The sequence below is a fragment of the Podarcis gaigeae genome, assembly GCF_964106915.1.
Source record: "Podarcis gaigeae genome assembly, chromosome: 3".
Classification (NCBI taxonomy): Eukaryota; Metazoa; Chordata; class Lepidosauria; order Squamata; family Lacertidae; genus Podarcis; species Podarcis gaigeae.
The window spans coordinates 118668450-118684099 of record NC_139680.1 but is presented as its reverse complement, the minus strand read 5'-3'; the positions used below and the strand labels follow the sequence as shown (position 1 = coordinate 118684099).

The window sequence follows — 15650 nt, the reverse complement described above, 5'->3', positions numbered from 1 at the left end:
AGCAGCTGCCTATGCAAGCAGCCTGTCCTTTGAGATTCACTCAGCTCAGCCCCACCCCTATCTCTGTCTCACCGCTGATAGATGGAAGCAAGATCTGATAGACTAAGCAGGGCAGACTAGAGCAGGTTGTTTTCATCCGACGAAAATGAAATTGCCTGCATTCGGTGTCTAGAGCGTAAATATTCATGTCTGACAAACGGATAAAATTGGTTCTTGATTTACAAAGGAAAGCCTCTTCTAAACTCAGTGTATGTGGCAGAGGCATAGATTCTGTTTAGATATTAACTGAGTTAGAGGTTATCCGAGCATAGCAGGGCTAATGTTAAAAAAAAAGCTTTAGCGTTAATATTTTTTCAAATATCAGATATAAAAGAAATCAAATACAGTGGACGCTCAGGTTGCGAACGTGATCCGTGCAGGAGGCACGTTCGCAACCCGCAGCGCCGCGTCTGCGCACGCGTGGGTTGTGATTTGGCGCTTATGCGCAAAGCGCGATTTAGCGCTTATGCGCATGCGCGAGTGCCAAAACCCAGAAGTAACCTGTTCCGGTACTTCCGGGTTCGGTGCAGTGCGCAACCCGAAAACGCACAACCTGAAGCGTCTGTAAGCCGAGGTATGACTGTATTTTTATCTGGCTCGCAAGATGACTGCTCATAAAAATAATCTGGTTGAAGGTTTATTTGCTTGTTTTGTGTATGTTTTTTTAACAAATGGCAAGAATGGGAGATCTGTGCTACCTCAAGAGGACAGAATGTTAGGAAACAGCTATGCTGTCTCAGACGAGAAGGCTACCTATCACCGCCTTCTGTCTCTAACTACGGTCAGTTAGGCGATCCAGGATGCTCACAAGCAAGTTTTGGTCTCCTGGAGCGACTGTTTTCAAAACACACACAAACAGTGTTGGTACAGGGGGTCAGGTATACGCCTTGTCTTTCACGAGCAGCAAACAACTCGTTCTCAGAGCTTAGAAAGGAAAGGACGCCATGTGATTGTGCTTGCTAGCATGTTCGGGAAGGATGTTTGGTTTGGCCTCTGGAAATGCAAGATGCACAGCTGAGATCATCTCCGGGTTTGCTTTCCCGTTGCACTTTCCAGGGGCAGCTGGGCGGGCGACACCCTATGGGTGGAGTGCGCACCTTGCTCAGCTGTAAATTGGCAGCGCCGCTGCTGTTGCCAGTGCTCCCTTTATTTTCCTGTTGCCAGGCAACCCTTGCGAACACTTCGTCTCTGCTGCATAGCCAGCGCAGGAACAAAACCTGCTCTCTCTGGTCGACTTCGCTCTCTAACCCATGGCTGCGGCGCGCACTTTGCGGGTTTTGCATTATCAGCAGTGTTTCCCGTCCACGGGAGGAGAACTTGATGGCCAGGGCTCGCCCAGCTAAGCAGATGTTCAAAACCAGGGCAAAGCTCTAGATCAGGGGTCCCCAAACATTTTCAGGACTCCATAAAATTACCCCCCGTTTCCCCGTACCCTACCCTATTAAAAGCATTATTCAGAATAACAGTTTCTGTGACCCACAGAGGAAGATAACAGCACAATAAACTTCAGCGACAATTAATTGCGCATTTCTTCAAAATCCAATTGAAACCACTCAGTTTAATTAAGTCGGCAAAACTGATGAACTTGATCTAGCTTTTCAAAGTCTGATAGCCATTTTAATAACAACAACAACAACAACAACAACCACTATTTTTATTTATACCCCGCCCTCCCCAGCCAAGGCCGGGCTCAGGGCGGCTAACAAGCAATAATAAAAACAAGTTGAATGAATACAACTTAAAAACAAGATTAAAATAAAACATGAAAATATTGAAACATTAAAATATTAAAATGCAGCCTCATCGCAGGAAGAGAAAGAAAAAGAAAGAGGGGGAGGGAATCAAATTGGCTCCAAGCCAAAGGCCAGGTGGAACAACTCTGTCTTACAGGCCCTGCAGAAAGAAATCCGATCCCGCAGGGCCCTGGTCTCATGAGGCAGAGCGTTCCACCAGGCTGGGGCCAGTGCTGAAAAGGCCCTGCCTCTGGTTGAAGCTAATCTAACTTCCTTAGGGCCTGGGACCACTAGGGTGTTGCTATTTATGGACCTTGAGGCTCTCCGTGGGGCATACCGGGTGAGGCGGTTCCGTAGGTACGAGGGTCCTAGGCCGTGAAGGGCTTTAAAGGTCAAAAGCAGCACCTTAAATCTGACCCTGTACTCCACCGGGAGCCAGTGCAGCTGGAAAAGCACTGGGTGAATATGCTCCCATCGCAGAAACCCCTTATATACCCCTTCCCCCTTGCCCCTGTGGAGGTGAGGGTGCTACCACCCACTTTGGGAACTAGCGCAACCCCCAAGTCAGTGGTGGCTCCAACCTGGTGGAATGCTCTGTCCCATGAGACCAGGGCCTTGCAGGATTTAACCTCCTTCCATCAGGCTTGTAAGACAGAGCTATTCCACCTGGCTTTCAATTTGAACTTAGCCTGATCTTTTATTCCCCTTCCTTCCCTCCCCCTCCCCTTTTTATGATGATTACCCGCTCTGGGATCCCACAACTAATTCTCCCCTGGTCTCCTCGCTGGCCCAAGTAGGACCAATTTAGCCAGCTAGCCCTGGTGACCATCTAATGTTTATTGGATGGATTTCCCCCCTTAAATTGATTTTTGAATTCTGAATTTATTGTTATTCACGTTTTATACTGTATTTTATGCTGTTAAGTGTTTTAAATTTGTTGTTAGCCACCCTGAGACCGGTTTTCTGAACCAGGAAGGGCGGGGTATAAATAAAAAAATTATTATTATTATTATTATTATTATTATTATTATTATTATTATTATAGATGTGCTAAACTGGCTTCCCCTTCTAATTAGCCTCAGCCACCGCCATCCTTGATGTCCTCCCACCCTCTCCACCATATTATTATTATTATCATCATCATCATATTTATTTATTTTATTTCTACACCGCCCTATACCTGAAGCTCTCAAGATGGTTCACATAGAATATCAAATACATAAAATCAAAACAAAACCAACAAACCAATTTAAAAAACACCAAAAGAGCCAGCATTTTTTTTTAAAAGGGTATAGGATGTAGATCAACTCAGGCAAAGGCCTGGTTGAAAAGGGACGTTTTTGCCTGGTGCCTAAAGGTTTATAGTGAAGGCGCCAGGTGGACCTCCTTGGGGAGAGCATTCCACAGACAGGGAGCCACCGCAGAGAAGGCCCCGCTCTCGTGCTGCCACCCTCCTGACCTCTCATGGAAGAGGCACATGAAGGAGAGCATCAGAAGATGATCTCAGGTCTGGGTAGGTTCATATGGGAAGAGGCGGTCCTTGATGATGATGATGATGATGATTATTATTTATACCCCACCCATCTAGCTGGGCTTCCCCAGCCACTCTGGGCAGCTTCCAACAAAATATTAAAATACAGTAATCCATCAAACATTAAAAGCTTCCCTAAACAGGGCTGCCTTCAGATGTCTGGTAGTTGTTGTTCTCTTTGCGATCCTGAGCCATTTAAGGCTTTATAGGTCAAAACCAGCACTTTGAATTGGGCCCAGAAACTAATTGGTAGCCAGTGCAGTTGGACCAGGATCGGTGTAATATGCTCAAACCGTCTTGCTCCGGTGAGCAACCTGGCCGCTGAATTCTGCACCAGCTGATGTTTCCGACCAGGACAGGGTGGGATCCTGCCATTTAACTTCTCTTCTCTCCTCCCTCCTTTCTCCCCCCCACCCCAGGATTGCCTGAGCTGGAACTGGGAGTCACAGATCATCAGTTCGGTCAGCCAACAATTGGGGAGCAGATCCCGTGGGCGGACAACCCCATGACCTCCATTAATCGGGGACCTATGAGCAAACCGGACGAGTAAGTATAGGGGTTTCACCGTCGCCATCCTCCTGTTGCTTGTTGGAGATTTCAGGCAGGGTTTATGGGCAGATGTCAACATGCAGGTGGCCATCCTGGGACCAGCTTTGGAGGCAAATATCCATGCGCAATATCCGCAGGAGTTTTTCATTTCGTTTCATCTGTTAATCGCTTCTCGCGAGGCATCTTGAAACAATTTCCAGTATAATGGCACACATAAAACAGTATCATACATAAAAGCGGCTAGAAACAATTGCATATTATTAACATGATTTTATATATATATATATATATATATATATATATATATATATGCTTTCGTAGATTTTCACGGGTACAGGAATGCAGGTTTTGGTGTCCTCGGGTGTCTTCCCGTGTAAAAGTTGGGGTGTCTAGGCGACGTTTCGACGAGGTCTCACTCGTCATCTTCAGGCTGGTGCTTTCGGCTTCTTGTTACTGGAACAGAGCGGGATCTCAATGTTTGAGTTCCTATAAATACTGTAGAGGGGGTGTGGTGTCTAGCCTCCAATGTTCTGGGCAGAGAGGAAGTTCCCAGGCTAGTGTGCCTTTTCTTCTTTTGTTCCTTAATTACTTGAGAGATACCTTGAGTGATTTCTTGAGTGATATCCTGAGTACCACTTAGGTGGGTCATTAGGTGTGGATTAGTTGCTAAAGTCTTTGTGTCTTAGTTGTGCTTAGCCACAAAACCACAGCTCGCCCCTATACACGAAGCCAAGCCAAAGCACAACTAAGTGCAATACAGCCATCTTCTCAGGAAAACTCTTCACAAAGTTCAAGAGGTCAAGACACAAAGACTTTAGCAACTAATCCACACCTAATGACCCACCTAAGTGGTACTCAGGATATCACTCAAGAAATCACTCAAGGTATCTCTCAAGTAATTAAGGAACAAAAGAAGAAAAGGCACACTAGCCTGGGAACTTCCTCTCTGCCCAGAACATTGGAGGCTAGACACCACACCCCCTCTACAGTATTTATAGGAACTCAAACATTGAGATCCCGCTCTGTTCCAGTAACAAGAAGCCGAAAGCACCAGCCTGAAGATGACGAGTGAGACCTCGTCGAAACGTCGCCTAGACACCCCAACTTTTACACGGGAAGACACCCGAGGACACCAAAACCTGCATATATATATATATATATATATATATATATAAAAGCTATAAATATAAAAACAGATTCAGATCCTGGCCAGAAACTGGGAGAAAGATTTGTGCTCCTTCCACAGTCTTGCTGCTGCAGTGCTAACTGGAGCTCAGCCCTAGTCTGGCTGAAGGCTTCCTCGCACTTCCCCCTGGGGAAAAGCACTTTTTAGTACTCAGTTGGAGCAAACGGCATTTCAGGTTTTCTCCAGATAGATGTTTGCTCCGATTTAGCCCCAGGAAAGGACGAAGGGCAAGAGGGGAACCGCTCAAATTCTTCCTTTTCTAGGCATAGGGCAAGCAGAAATGTGGGCAAACGCTTAGTGCCGCTGCGTCCAGACCTGGCCTGGTGGTCTGTCTCTCCCCCTCTCCCCACACAAACTAGGATATATCATCTTGATCTGGTCATCTTGACTTCCCGTTTCCAGTTTGCCTGGGGGAGATAAACCACCAGACCAAGCATGAACAAAACGGCTAAGCCAGAGCATTTCTTAGCCCCAAAGCTATTGCTTCTGTAAGTTAATATTCTGCTTGAATTGAGAGACAGCGCACCACACTGCCTTCTCAGCTTGCAGCTACTGCCCATGCCAACACACCCCTCTGCCGCGGCCCTTGTCCTTGGATACGGAAACAACCATTTTTCTCACTGCAGTGGGAAAGGGGGATTGGAGCAGGGAGCAAACTGCATGCCTTGGGAAGGCAGGATTTTCAGAACAGAAACCTCCTTCTCCTCCCTTCTCCTCCCTTCCCGCCAGGCACCCTCTCTCCCGTCCCCCTAACAAGGAACATAAAACTGTTTTGGAGCAGAGAGGAGCTCGGGGGCAACCAGGAGGGAGCCCCAGTCCATTAGCTCTCTTGAGCGGGAAAGGATCCAGTTTCAGGTTCCTGGCCCGGCGCCCCGGTTCTACTCTTGGCGAGCTGCCTTGAAGCTGAGATGGAGCTCAATGCACAGAGTTCATTACAATCCCCTTTGTTCTTAGCCAAGCTTTCCCCAGAGGGCTGTGATTGGGGCTTGCTGCAAGATCTGTGCCGAGCGGGACTGGGCTGGGGGGGGGGGGCGGAGGCGGGGGGACGACAACAACTGCTCCCTTCCTTCTTCTCTGAAGATCTCCTGCAAGGAGCCCCCACAGCAGGGCATTCTGCAGCAGCTACAAGACGTCTTGTGTGGGGTTTTCCCTCTATATTTGCCCCCTAGACTTTAGCTTAGGGGAGGGAGCAAGCTGCTTATTCTGCGTTATGCGGGATTGTTAACCGAGGCGAGGAAATGTGAGTAGGTGGGGGGGGGGAGAGAATGAAACTGCTTTCTCCATAGTTAACTTCCCTTTCTTTTGTAAAGTGCAGTGTTTAATTTCCTTACTGTTTGGTGGTCTCTTTTACTTCAGTAGCTTCCATTGCCTTGGTGGGGGACACCTCTAAGACAGGGTTGTTTAGGATGTGTCCTTAAATAACTCCCCTTCGCCATGATCACATAGGATAAAAGGTAAAGGGACCCCTAACCATTAGGTCCAGTTGTAGCCGACTGGGGTTGCGGCGCTCATCTCGCTTTATTGGCCGAGGGAGCTGGCGTACAGCTTCTGGGTCATGTGGCCAGCATGACTAAGCCGCTTCTGGCGAACTAGAGCAGCGCACAGAAACGCCGTTTACCTTCCCGCCAGAGCGGTACCTATTTATCTACTTGCACTTTGACGTGCTTTCAAACTGCTAGGTTGGCAGGAGCAGGGACCAAGCAACAGGAGCTCACCCCGTCGCGGGGATTCGAACTGCCGACCTTCTGATCGGCAAGTCCTAAGCTCAGTGATTTAACCCACAGCGCCACCCGCGTCCCATAGGATAGAGTGGGTCATAAAATATCAATGCATAAACCTGTCTGAATAGCCCAGGCTTCCCTTGTGCATCTGGAGCAGGTCTCATCCTCACCACACAGCTTGGCTCTGCAGCTTCAGGCCTCTTGGACCCTGGCTTTCCTAGTCTCTTTCTTCTCGCAGTCACATGCCATTGCTTGCATTATTGGGGGGTCAGCTAATGGGGGCTGGGGGGTGGGGCCTGGGGAGCAGACCTTCAAGCATTGGCCTCCATGTCACCTCCATGATTAGGTCCAAGTCCACTCCGCTAAAAACAAACTGATATTTTACACTTGCAAAAAAAGCAGAATTCTGTGGCTCCACCTTGTGTAATCTGGGTTTTTGTTAATCCAATTTGTCAGGCACAGTGGAAGGCCAGGAGGACGCTTGGCCACTGGGTGAAAACCTTGCTCAGCTTCTGAGCCTTCAGCAGGTATCAGCCGCTTAAGCAGGTTTTTCACAGCCATAGAAAGGAGTCCTGCTGAATTAGAACACAAGGCTCCGTCCAATCCGCCACTCCTGCTTTCAGAAGTAGCCACCCAGTTGCTTCTAGGAAGCCCATGAGCAGGGCATGAAGCCTGCAACACACACACACACACACACACACACACACACACACACACACACTGTGTGCCCTCCTTCAACAGCTGTTCAGGTGTGGACTGCCTCTGAACATGACTGTTCCATTTAGGTATTGTGACTGACAGCTGTTGATAGACCAATCTCCCTCCAAGAATTTGCCCGATCCTATTTTCAAAAGCTGGGCCCATCACCTCCTGGCAAATAGAAGGGGAAGAAATGGAGGCAGTGAGAGATTTTACTTTCTTGGGCTCCATGATCACTGCAGATGGTGACAGCAGTCACGAAATTAAAAGACACCAGTTTCTTGGGAGAAAAGCAATAACAAACCTAGACAGCATCTTAAAAAGCAGAGACATCACCTTGCCAACAAAGGTCCGTATAGTTAAAGCTATGGAAGTGAGAGCTGGACCATAAAGAAGGCTGGTCGCCGAAGAATTGATGCTTTAGAATTCTGGTGCTGGAGGAGACTCTTGAGAGTCCCATGGACTGCAAGACAATCAAACCTATCTATTCTGAAGGAAATCAGCCCTGAGTGCTTATTGGAAGGACAGATCCTGAAGCTGAGGCTCCAAGACTTTGGCCACCTCATGAGAAGAGAAGACTCCCTGGAAAAGACCCTGATGTTGGGAAAGATGGAGGGCACAAGGAGAAGGGGACGACAGAGGACGAGATGGTTGGACAGTGTTCTCGAAGCTACGAACATGAGTTTGACCAAACTGCGGGAGGCAGTGGAAGACAGGAGGACCTGGCGTACTCTGGTCCAGGGGGTCATGAAGAGGCGGACACGACTAAACGACTAAACAATAGCAATTTTCAAAAGCTACTACTAAGCCTGTAGCGGCAAAACTTGCCAGTTGCTTCGTGCAAAAGCGCCTATAAGAACTTGAAATGTGCTTTCCCACCCTCCCCCCCTCCCCCCAGGGAAAGCTGAAAAGAGCTCAGGTGCCACGTTCTTCACGCCCACAACACGCTGGCATTTCCACGGCACTGCCCCTGACGCCTTCCTTGCGTGTGACTCGCTGTGCTTCTAGCTCAGCTTTTCTTGCACGTCTCACCAGACGTCCTCTCTGGGAATCTGGAAAAAAATATAGGATCCTGAACCACCAGGGGACTTTCACCTGAAAATTTAGGTTCTGATTCATACAAACAAGCATCAGTGCCCACACGGCAGAAGCTGGTTTATGGAGCCTTCTGGCCAAATAATCATTGTGCAAATCTGTCAGTTTTCTCTACACCTCCACAACACATGCTGGAGCCATGTGCCGAGCTGCTCTTTGGAAGAGCTTGCCTCTCAAGCAGCCGTCACGCCGTTGTGTGTACAAATTCAGACTGAAGAGAACAGTCTAGGTCTCCTTTTTGTGTTCCAGACCATCCACCAGCTTGCATCCATCCGCATGAATAATAACCTGGCCTTGCTCCTACTTTTCTTTCTTTTTTTAGATTTATATACAGCTCTTCATCATAAGATCTCAGGGCAATTCACAGAATAAAATACAGGATAAAAAAAGTAAATAAGTAAAGCAAAACAGCAGAACAATAACCCCCCTTCCCACAGACACATTTTAAAAGGCTGTAGAATATGAATCAGCTGAAGGCCTGGTGGAAGAGGAGTGTTTTCGCCTGGCACCTGCAAATACATAATGAAGGCACCAGGCAAACCTCCCTGGGGAGAGCATTTCCCAAAGGGGGGCCACCACAGAAAAGGCTTCATCCGAACTTCATCCTTTCTGTTCAACCTGGTTATACATTTCCTGCTCCTTATTAAGAGCTGGTTTCCATCAAACGTCTTTATTCAAGTGTATATTTTAAAAATTCAAAGTGTGCATACAGAAAACATGCACCTCATGCAGGTACAACGCTGTTAAAAGGCCAGAAGAAGAAGAGTTTGGATTTGATATCCCGGCTTTCACTCCCTTTAAGGGGTCTCAAAGCGGCTCACATTCTCCTTTCCTTTCCTCCCCCACAACAAACACTCTGTGAGGTGAGTGGGGCTGAGAGACTTCAAAGAAGTGTGACTGGCCCAAGGTCACCCAGCAGCTGCATGTGGAGGAGCGGAGACGCGAACCCGGTTCCCCAGATTACGAGACTACCGCTCTTAACCACTACACCACACTGGCCAGAACCGTCTCTGGTTCCACATTGAGTGTATGCTCAGCCACAAGCCCAGGTTTGATGGTTGTTGTCTTCTTCCATCTGAACCAATCACCGAGCTTGGTTTTTGTGCCTCACCCTTTGCAGCCCCTGAATCTCCTTGGTGGGAGACCCCTGTGCCGTTTGCTGCACACTTTGCAGACAGACAGTCCTATAGAACAGGATCAGTTCATCTTGGTGCAGAATTTTAGCTGTGGAACTGTAGCGGGGGAGAAGGCAGAAGCGATGCCTTTTTATGGACCAGTTTTAAGTTTCTGCTGCTCTATCCCTGTCTTCCCCATTCTTTCTTCTCGTGCCATCAACCATGTGCATTGGCAACCCTGGGGTTAGGCTGGATATCCCCCCCTCCCCACCCTGTGATTTACATGTGGTGCTCATCTGGAGCAAACTGTGTAGACTTCCTGACTCCTCAGAAACTCTTGGCATAGCAGGGGGCCCCTCTGGCTTCCTGACTCTTTCCAGTGAGCGTGATGTCCTTGCTGCTGGTGATGTCGGGCCCAGCAGCCCCATCATCAGGATTATTACACGCCCACACAACTCTGAGATTGGAAATAGATCGCAGGGAGGGAGTGGGGGCACGAGCGAGAGAGGGAGGGGTAGGGTTCTGCTTCCTTCCAGCTCTTTCCCCCCCAAGCCTGTCCCCAGTTCTTAGAAGCTGTTGTTCTTATCGTGACACCTAGAACCAGCTGGGCACTTCATGGAGGATGTAAACTGCAAGGGAGGCAATGACCAGGGGCTGGCAACATGGACTCAGGAAGCAGTGCAGTGCAGTGCAGTGCAGCAGTTCTCAACCTGTGGGTCCCCAGATGTTGCTGGACTACAACTCCCATCACCCCTAGCTAGCAAGGCCAGAGCTCGGGGATGATGGGAGTTGTAGTCCAACAACATCTGGGGACCCACAGGTTGAGAACCGCTTTATACACAAGAGCGCACTGATGGTTTTCCCCTTGCAACCATCTGCATTAGCAGATGGGCCCATATCAAAGTAAACTGGTTTTTCTTATAGACAACCGAGTGCCTTTCGATTGTGTCACCTTCCTCGTTTGCACCCCTACAGCCATTGCATCACTTCTCAGCTCGATGAGCTCCTGTGCCCTCCCACCACCCCGGAGGGGCGAAACGACGAGAAGGCTCTTCTCGAGCAGCTGGTGTCCTTCCTGAGCGGCAAAGACGAGAACGAGCTGGCAGAGCTGGACCGAGCGCTTGGCATCGACAAACTGGTCCAGGTAACAAGCTGCCTCTTAGATGGTAGAGCCCCGGGGCCTTCTCCTGTTTGCTCCTTCAGAAGACGCTCCAGCACCCGGAGTTCCTGCCCAGGGGGTGGAGCGCTTGCTTGAAAAGTAGCAAAGAACAGAAGTAGCCCATGAGCCCCTTACCCTGTAAAAGCTGGAGTCAAAAGCCTCTCCCAATTGCACCATAGCCTCTCTGTTACAGAGGCGTTCCTAAAGGTATCCACTCTTTCCTTCTTTGTCCCAACGATTTAGGGCATATCCACACTTAACTTTTGCCCCACTCTTTTCAAGCAGAGGTCCACCCTAAAAAGCTCTGTGCATTGTTGTTGTTGTTGGTTGTTGTTGTTGTGTGCTTTCTTTGCCCTGAGCTTTCCCAGTGCACACTTGCTCTTTAGTGCTCAATCGGAGCAAATGACAATTTGGGTTTTCCACAGATGACTATTTGCTCCGATTGAGCTTTAAAGAGCAGGTTTGCACTGGGAAAGCTCTGGAACAAAAAAAGAATGTTGGGGGGGGGGAGGAGGCACTTTGGCACAGAACTTTAAAGTGAAGGACATCTAAGTATGTATAAGCCCTTAAACTCTGAGGTGCTGCTTCCACAAGTAAGATTCTACAAAGATGGAAACTCTACAGGTGTTATTTGATGATTTCATCTAGTGCATCAGCTTCTGGTTGGTTTTATTACAACCTACCCATTCAGCATCACAGCTTGAGGCTGTGCCCACCAATAAAGGCTGGGGACGTAGTCCTGATGCAAAACTGCCTTAAAAGAGGAGGAGTGGAAAACAATGAATGTTGAGGACTTCCAGGCGCACCAAATGATCTCTCCCTGTCCCCATCAGAAGACACCATTCAGAGTTTCAGAGCTTTTACTAGATGCAGAACGCATTCCCAAGAAAGTGTGGCATGCCAAGAGCCTAAGTAGGAGGGGAGGGTGAGAGGGGAGGGTCTTGCCTCAACAATAAAAGGAGCATGTGTGAAAAGGGCACAGAACTGTGTCCCCACACACACAACCACCACCCCTGCAGTTTATCTTTCCATATTCGGATGCTCCCGCCATTTTTCTCCCTTTGTGCTTCAGATGTCAGAAGTCAGCCAAAATCAAAACCTCTCCTGCCAGGGGAAACCTGTCAGTGGATTATTTCTTCTAGTCGTAAGGAATTGGAAGCCACTACTTTTAAAAATAATAAAAAATACACCTAGGTATTTTGTGCGTGCACCTAAAAGTGTTCTGGGTGGAAAGTTCTGTGGACACTTCTGCCCTGCAGAGTTGAGAGGGGCTACCGCTCCCTGGCCAAAGTTTCCACTTTGCCGGTGACTCGCCCGGGTTTGCAGCTGGGCAACACAGAAGCAGCCCTTAAAGTCACATGAAGTGCTGCATATGTTTGGAACCATGTCGGAACTCACGGTGGCCTCACGCTTTTGTTTCATTCTCTGTGAGCAGGGAGGCGGCCTGGAAGCGCTGACGGAGAGGTTCCAGCCCCACCAAGCCACGCCACCACCGCCGCCTCTCATGATGGACCAGAAGCCGGGCATGTACCCACAAGCTTACCCCTCCGCTTCCCCCACCACCAACCTCCCCGGCCCTTTCCCCGGCATGGTCCGGCAGAAGCAGTCCTTTGGGTCGATGCCGGTCCAGGTGCCGCCGCCACCCCGTGGGGCCTACCCCACCAACATGGGGATGCAGCCGCGGCAGCCGCTCAGCAGGCCTCCGACAGCCCCCAACCAGCTGCGACTGCAGCTGCAGCAGCGGCTCCAGGGGCAGCAGCAGGTGAGCTCCCACCCAGTGCGGCCGGTCCCTTTGCTTGCCAGAGCCCGGTGGCCTTTGGGGCAGGCTGAAGCCACGCCCTACTTGGCTGGTAGGCCTCCGTGTCGCTGAAGGGCACCGATGATCACAGCACGGTTGCATCTCGCACGGGGGTTCGGTTCCAAGGGTTCCAGGCGTACACAAAAGTCACATGGAAGCAAACTCCTTGGAACCTCCCTGTGGCTAGAAGGGAAAGGGGGGAGATCATGCCCCAGTGAGAGTCTCCACCTCCATCGTTCAGCACAGACATTGAGGCCCAGCTCCAAGGGCTTCTGGTGGTTCCCTCCCTGTGAGAAGCGAGGTTACAGGGAACCAGGCAGAGGGCCTTCTCGGTGGTGGCACCCGCCCTGTGGAACACCCTCCCAGCAGATGTCAAGGCAATAAACAACTATCTGACTTTTAGAAGACATCTGAAGGCAGCCCTGTTTAGGGAAATGTTCAATGTTTTGTTGCTTTTCATTATTATTATAATTAATATTCTGTTGGGAGCCGGCCAGAGTTGCTGGGGAAACCCAGCCAGATGGGTGGCATATAAATAATAAATTATTATTATTTCCTCCAGAAGTCCAGGGGTACTTGCGCGAGGTCCCACCAGAGCACCCCACAATCAGCATGCTCACGCGCATGCCTTCCCCCTGCCCCAAGAAAGCCAGGAAGTTTAAAAGCTCTTTCCCCACCAGGAAACCCCCAAGGGGACACAGCACAGAAAGAGATTTCAAGTTCTCCACATCACTTGCATTTATTGTTTGTTACTGTTGTTCTCGTCAAACTCACACAATTTCAGCCAGCCTGCCTTCAATTGCGTATGTTTGAAACTGTGCCATTTAAGTGCGCACGAGGTTCAATTGTACTGTATTTTAAGGACCTCGGGGCCATTTTGGGGAAGTGGCTGGAGGGACCACTGAAACGCGCTCTGTCCAGCTGGCAAAGGCTGCCTGGAAGATTTGGTTCAGGCACGGCTGCACCTCTCCCTTATCTGCACAGCTGCTTTCGTCACTGGGCTTTCTCTTAACATGCAAGCAGCCCTCCTGATGGCCGTTCCTGGGTCCAGAACACCAGAGCAACAGATGTGGAGGGAAAGGGAGCGTTTTGTGTGCGCAAGGTTCTCCCCCCCCCGAGGTTTTCTTTCTCCAAACCTCTCCTGAAGGCTCTCTTGCAGCAAGTGTTGTTAGCCAAAGGCCAGTGGTGGCCAAACGGCAGCCTATCACACCCTGAGGTCTCCCTTCTTGCCTTCTCTGTAGCTGATACACCAAAATCGGCAGGCTATCCTGAACCAGTTTGCGGTGAACTCTGCAGGCGGCATCGGCATGAGGACAGGAATGCAGCAGCAGATGGCGCCACAGGTAAGCGATGCCTTTGTGGTCGCTGGGGCCAGCACAGCTGAGGTCCTGTATTTGTAGAGCTTGGCACCAACCAGTGGCGGGGTTGGAACTACACACACACACACACACACACACACTGTTTAATCTGGAAAAGGGTGGGTTTTGCTTTCTGCCTTATTTGTTTATCCTAGTAATTTATTTCATAAAAATTAAAACATTTGAAAAGTTAAAATAAGATTAAAAGCAGATTACAACTCACATCGTCCTTCTAGACATCTGGGTAAGCTTGCCTGAACAGAAATGTTTTTATCCGGCACCAAAAGTGGAGGCAACTGACTGATATCAAGAGGCAGGGAGTTCCAAAGTGTAGGTTCTGCCACTCTCGAAGATTGGGTTCCTAGAAATGGAGGACGGGTGTTATGTGGCGCTTGCAACAGGACCAGTTCGACTGTTCAAAGCGATCAAGTGGGCACAATTAGGGTAAGGTGGTCTCATAGGTAAACTGGCCCCAAGTTGTTAATATGCTGATAGTAGCACCTTGAACTTTGGCCCAGTAGTCAAATCAGCAACCACGTTTCTCTAAGGTTTTGTGACTTCTGCACAAGAACGATCACCAATGGCTTATGCTCAGTGATCACGTCTTCACCCAGCGACCACCCCTCTTGAATCAGTACGCTTGATGGAGGGATACTCCAATAGATCATTTTAAAAACAGCTTGTCTTCCAATTGGTTCAGGGTGGTCAACTCTGGATATATCGACTAAGTGTAGCACCAGCAGTGGAAACAGCACATGTGTTGCCAGGAACTCTTAGGAAAGGAATCGGACATCAGACAAGAAGCATCAGTGAATTCCGTAAATACTTGCTCCCATGTTTGGGGTTCTGGTTGCTCCCAAGAGAGGAATATTCTGCAGGTGCTAGGAGAGGTGATAAGAACATAGGAACAGCCTGCTGGATCAGGCCAAAGGAAACAAGGGAGCAGAACAAGGACATTTCCCCCGCCTTCGGTTTCCAGCAACCAGCATTCAGAAGCACTTCTGCCCCCCATGAATTTCTCCAGTCCTCTTTTAAACCACCCCAAGGGCTCTTGCGACGTTCTTAGGCAGTTCTTGCTTGCAAAATGTGGAGAGTCTCATTGAGCTGGGCAAGAGGAAATGGAAAGGAGTTGGGTTGAGTTTCCTAGCGGCCTGGTGGGGGGAGGGATAAGCTTGTGGGCTATAAGGCATAGGGTTGTAAAGGAACGAGTATACATAGTCATAGAGACAAGCAGCAGCTGTTCTTCGAGGTGAACAAGCCACTGATAGGAGCAGGAGAGGCAGCTGGTGTATCTCCACACTTTTTTCCCCAAGCTAGCAGCTGCACCAAGCACAACAACAGAGAGCAGGAATATTTGCTCACGGCTGCTCCACACCACAGCTGAACAAGGAAGAGACCTTAATGTTGCAGCGGTGTTGCTCCAAACTGACTTCTGCATCTCTTAAGAACTTCTGGGGCTGCCTGCTGTGTCTCTGTCCTGGCAGATCCTGTCGTGTGATGGGCAAGCGGCAGGAAGGGGGGGTGTCCTTGTCCTTGTGGGTTTTTCCCATCATGGGCCTATGTGAGAACAGGGTGCTGCTATGGGTGGGCCAGTAGCCTGGCCCAGCAGGCTCTTCTTAAGTCCTTACTGAGCTTGGGAAGGTTTGTGGAGGACACTTTCTCAAGTC

The 15650-nt window shown here is 49.4% G+C and overlaps 1 protein-coding gene across 6 annotated transcripts in view; it reads left to right on the top strand.

Annotated features, from left to right (window-relative positions):
• NCOA1 (nuclear receptor coactivator 1) overlaps positions 1-15650 on the top strand; it is a 288605-nt gene that overhangs the window by 259113 nt on the left and 13842 nt on the right. For all 6 annotated transcript variants that reach the window (XR_014562729.1, XM_083733007.1, XM_083733009.1 and 3 more), the window contains 4 exons: positions 3723-3849; positions 10644-10812; positions 12263-12589; positions 13867-13968. Coding sequence is in view for 5 of the 6 variants with exons in the window: in XM_083733007.1 (XP_083589133.1) it covers positions 3723-3849; positions 10644-10812; positions 12263-12589; positions 13867-13968 (725 nt within the window). In the remaining variant the exon portion in view is untranslated. The remainder of the gene's footprint in view (positions 1-3722; positions 3850-10643; positions 10813-12262; positions 12590-13866; positions 13969-15650) is intronic.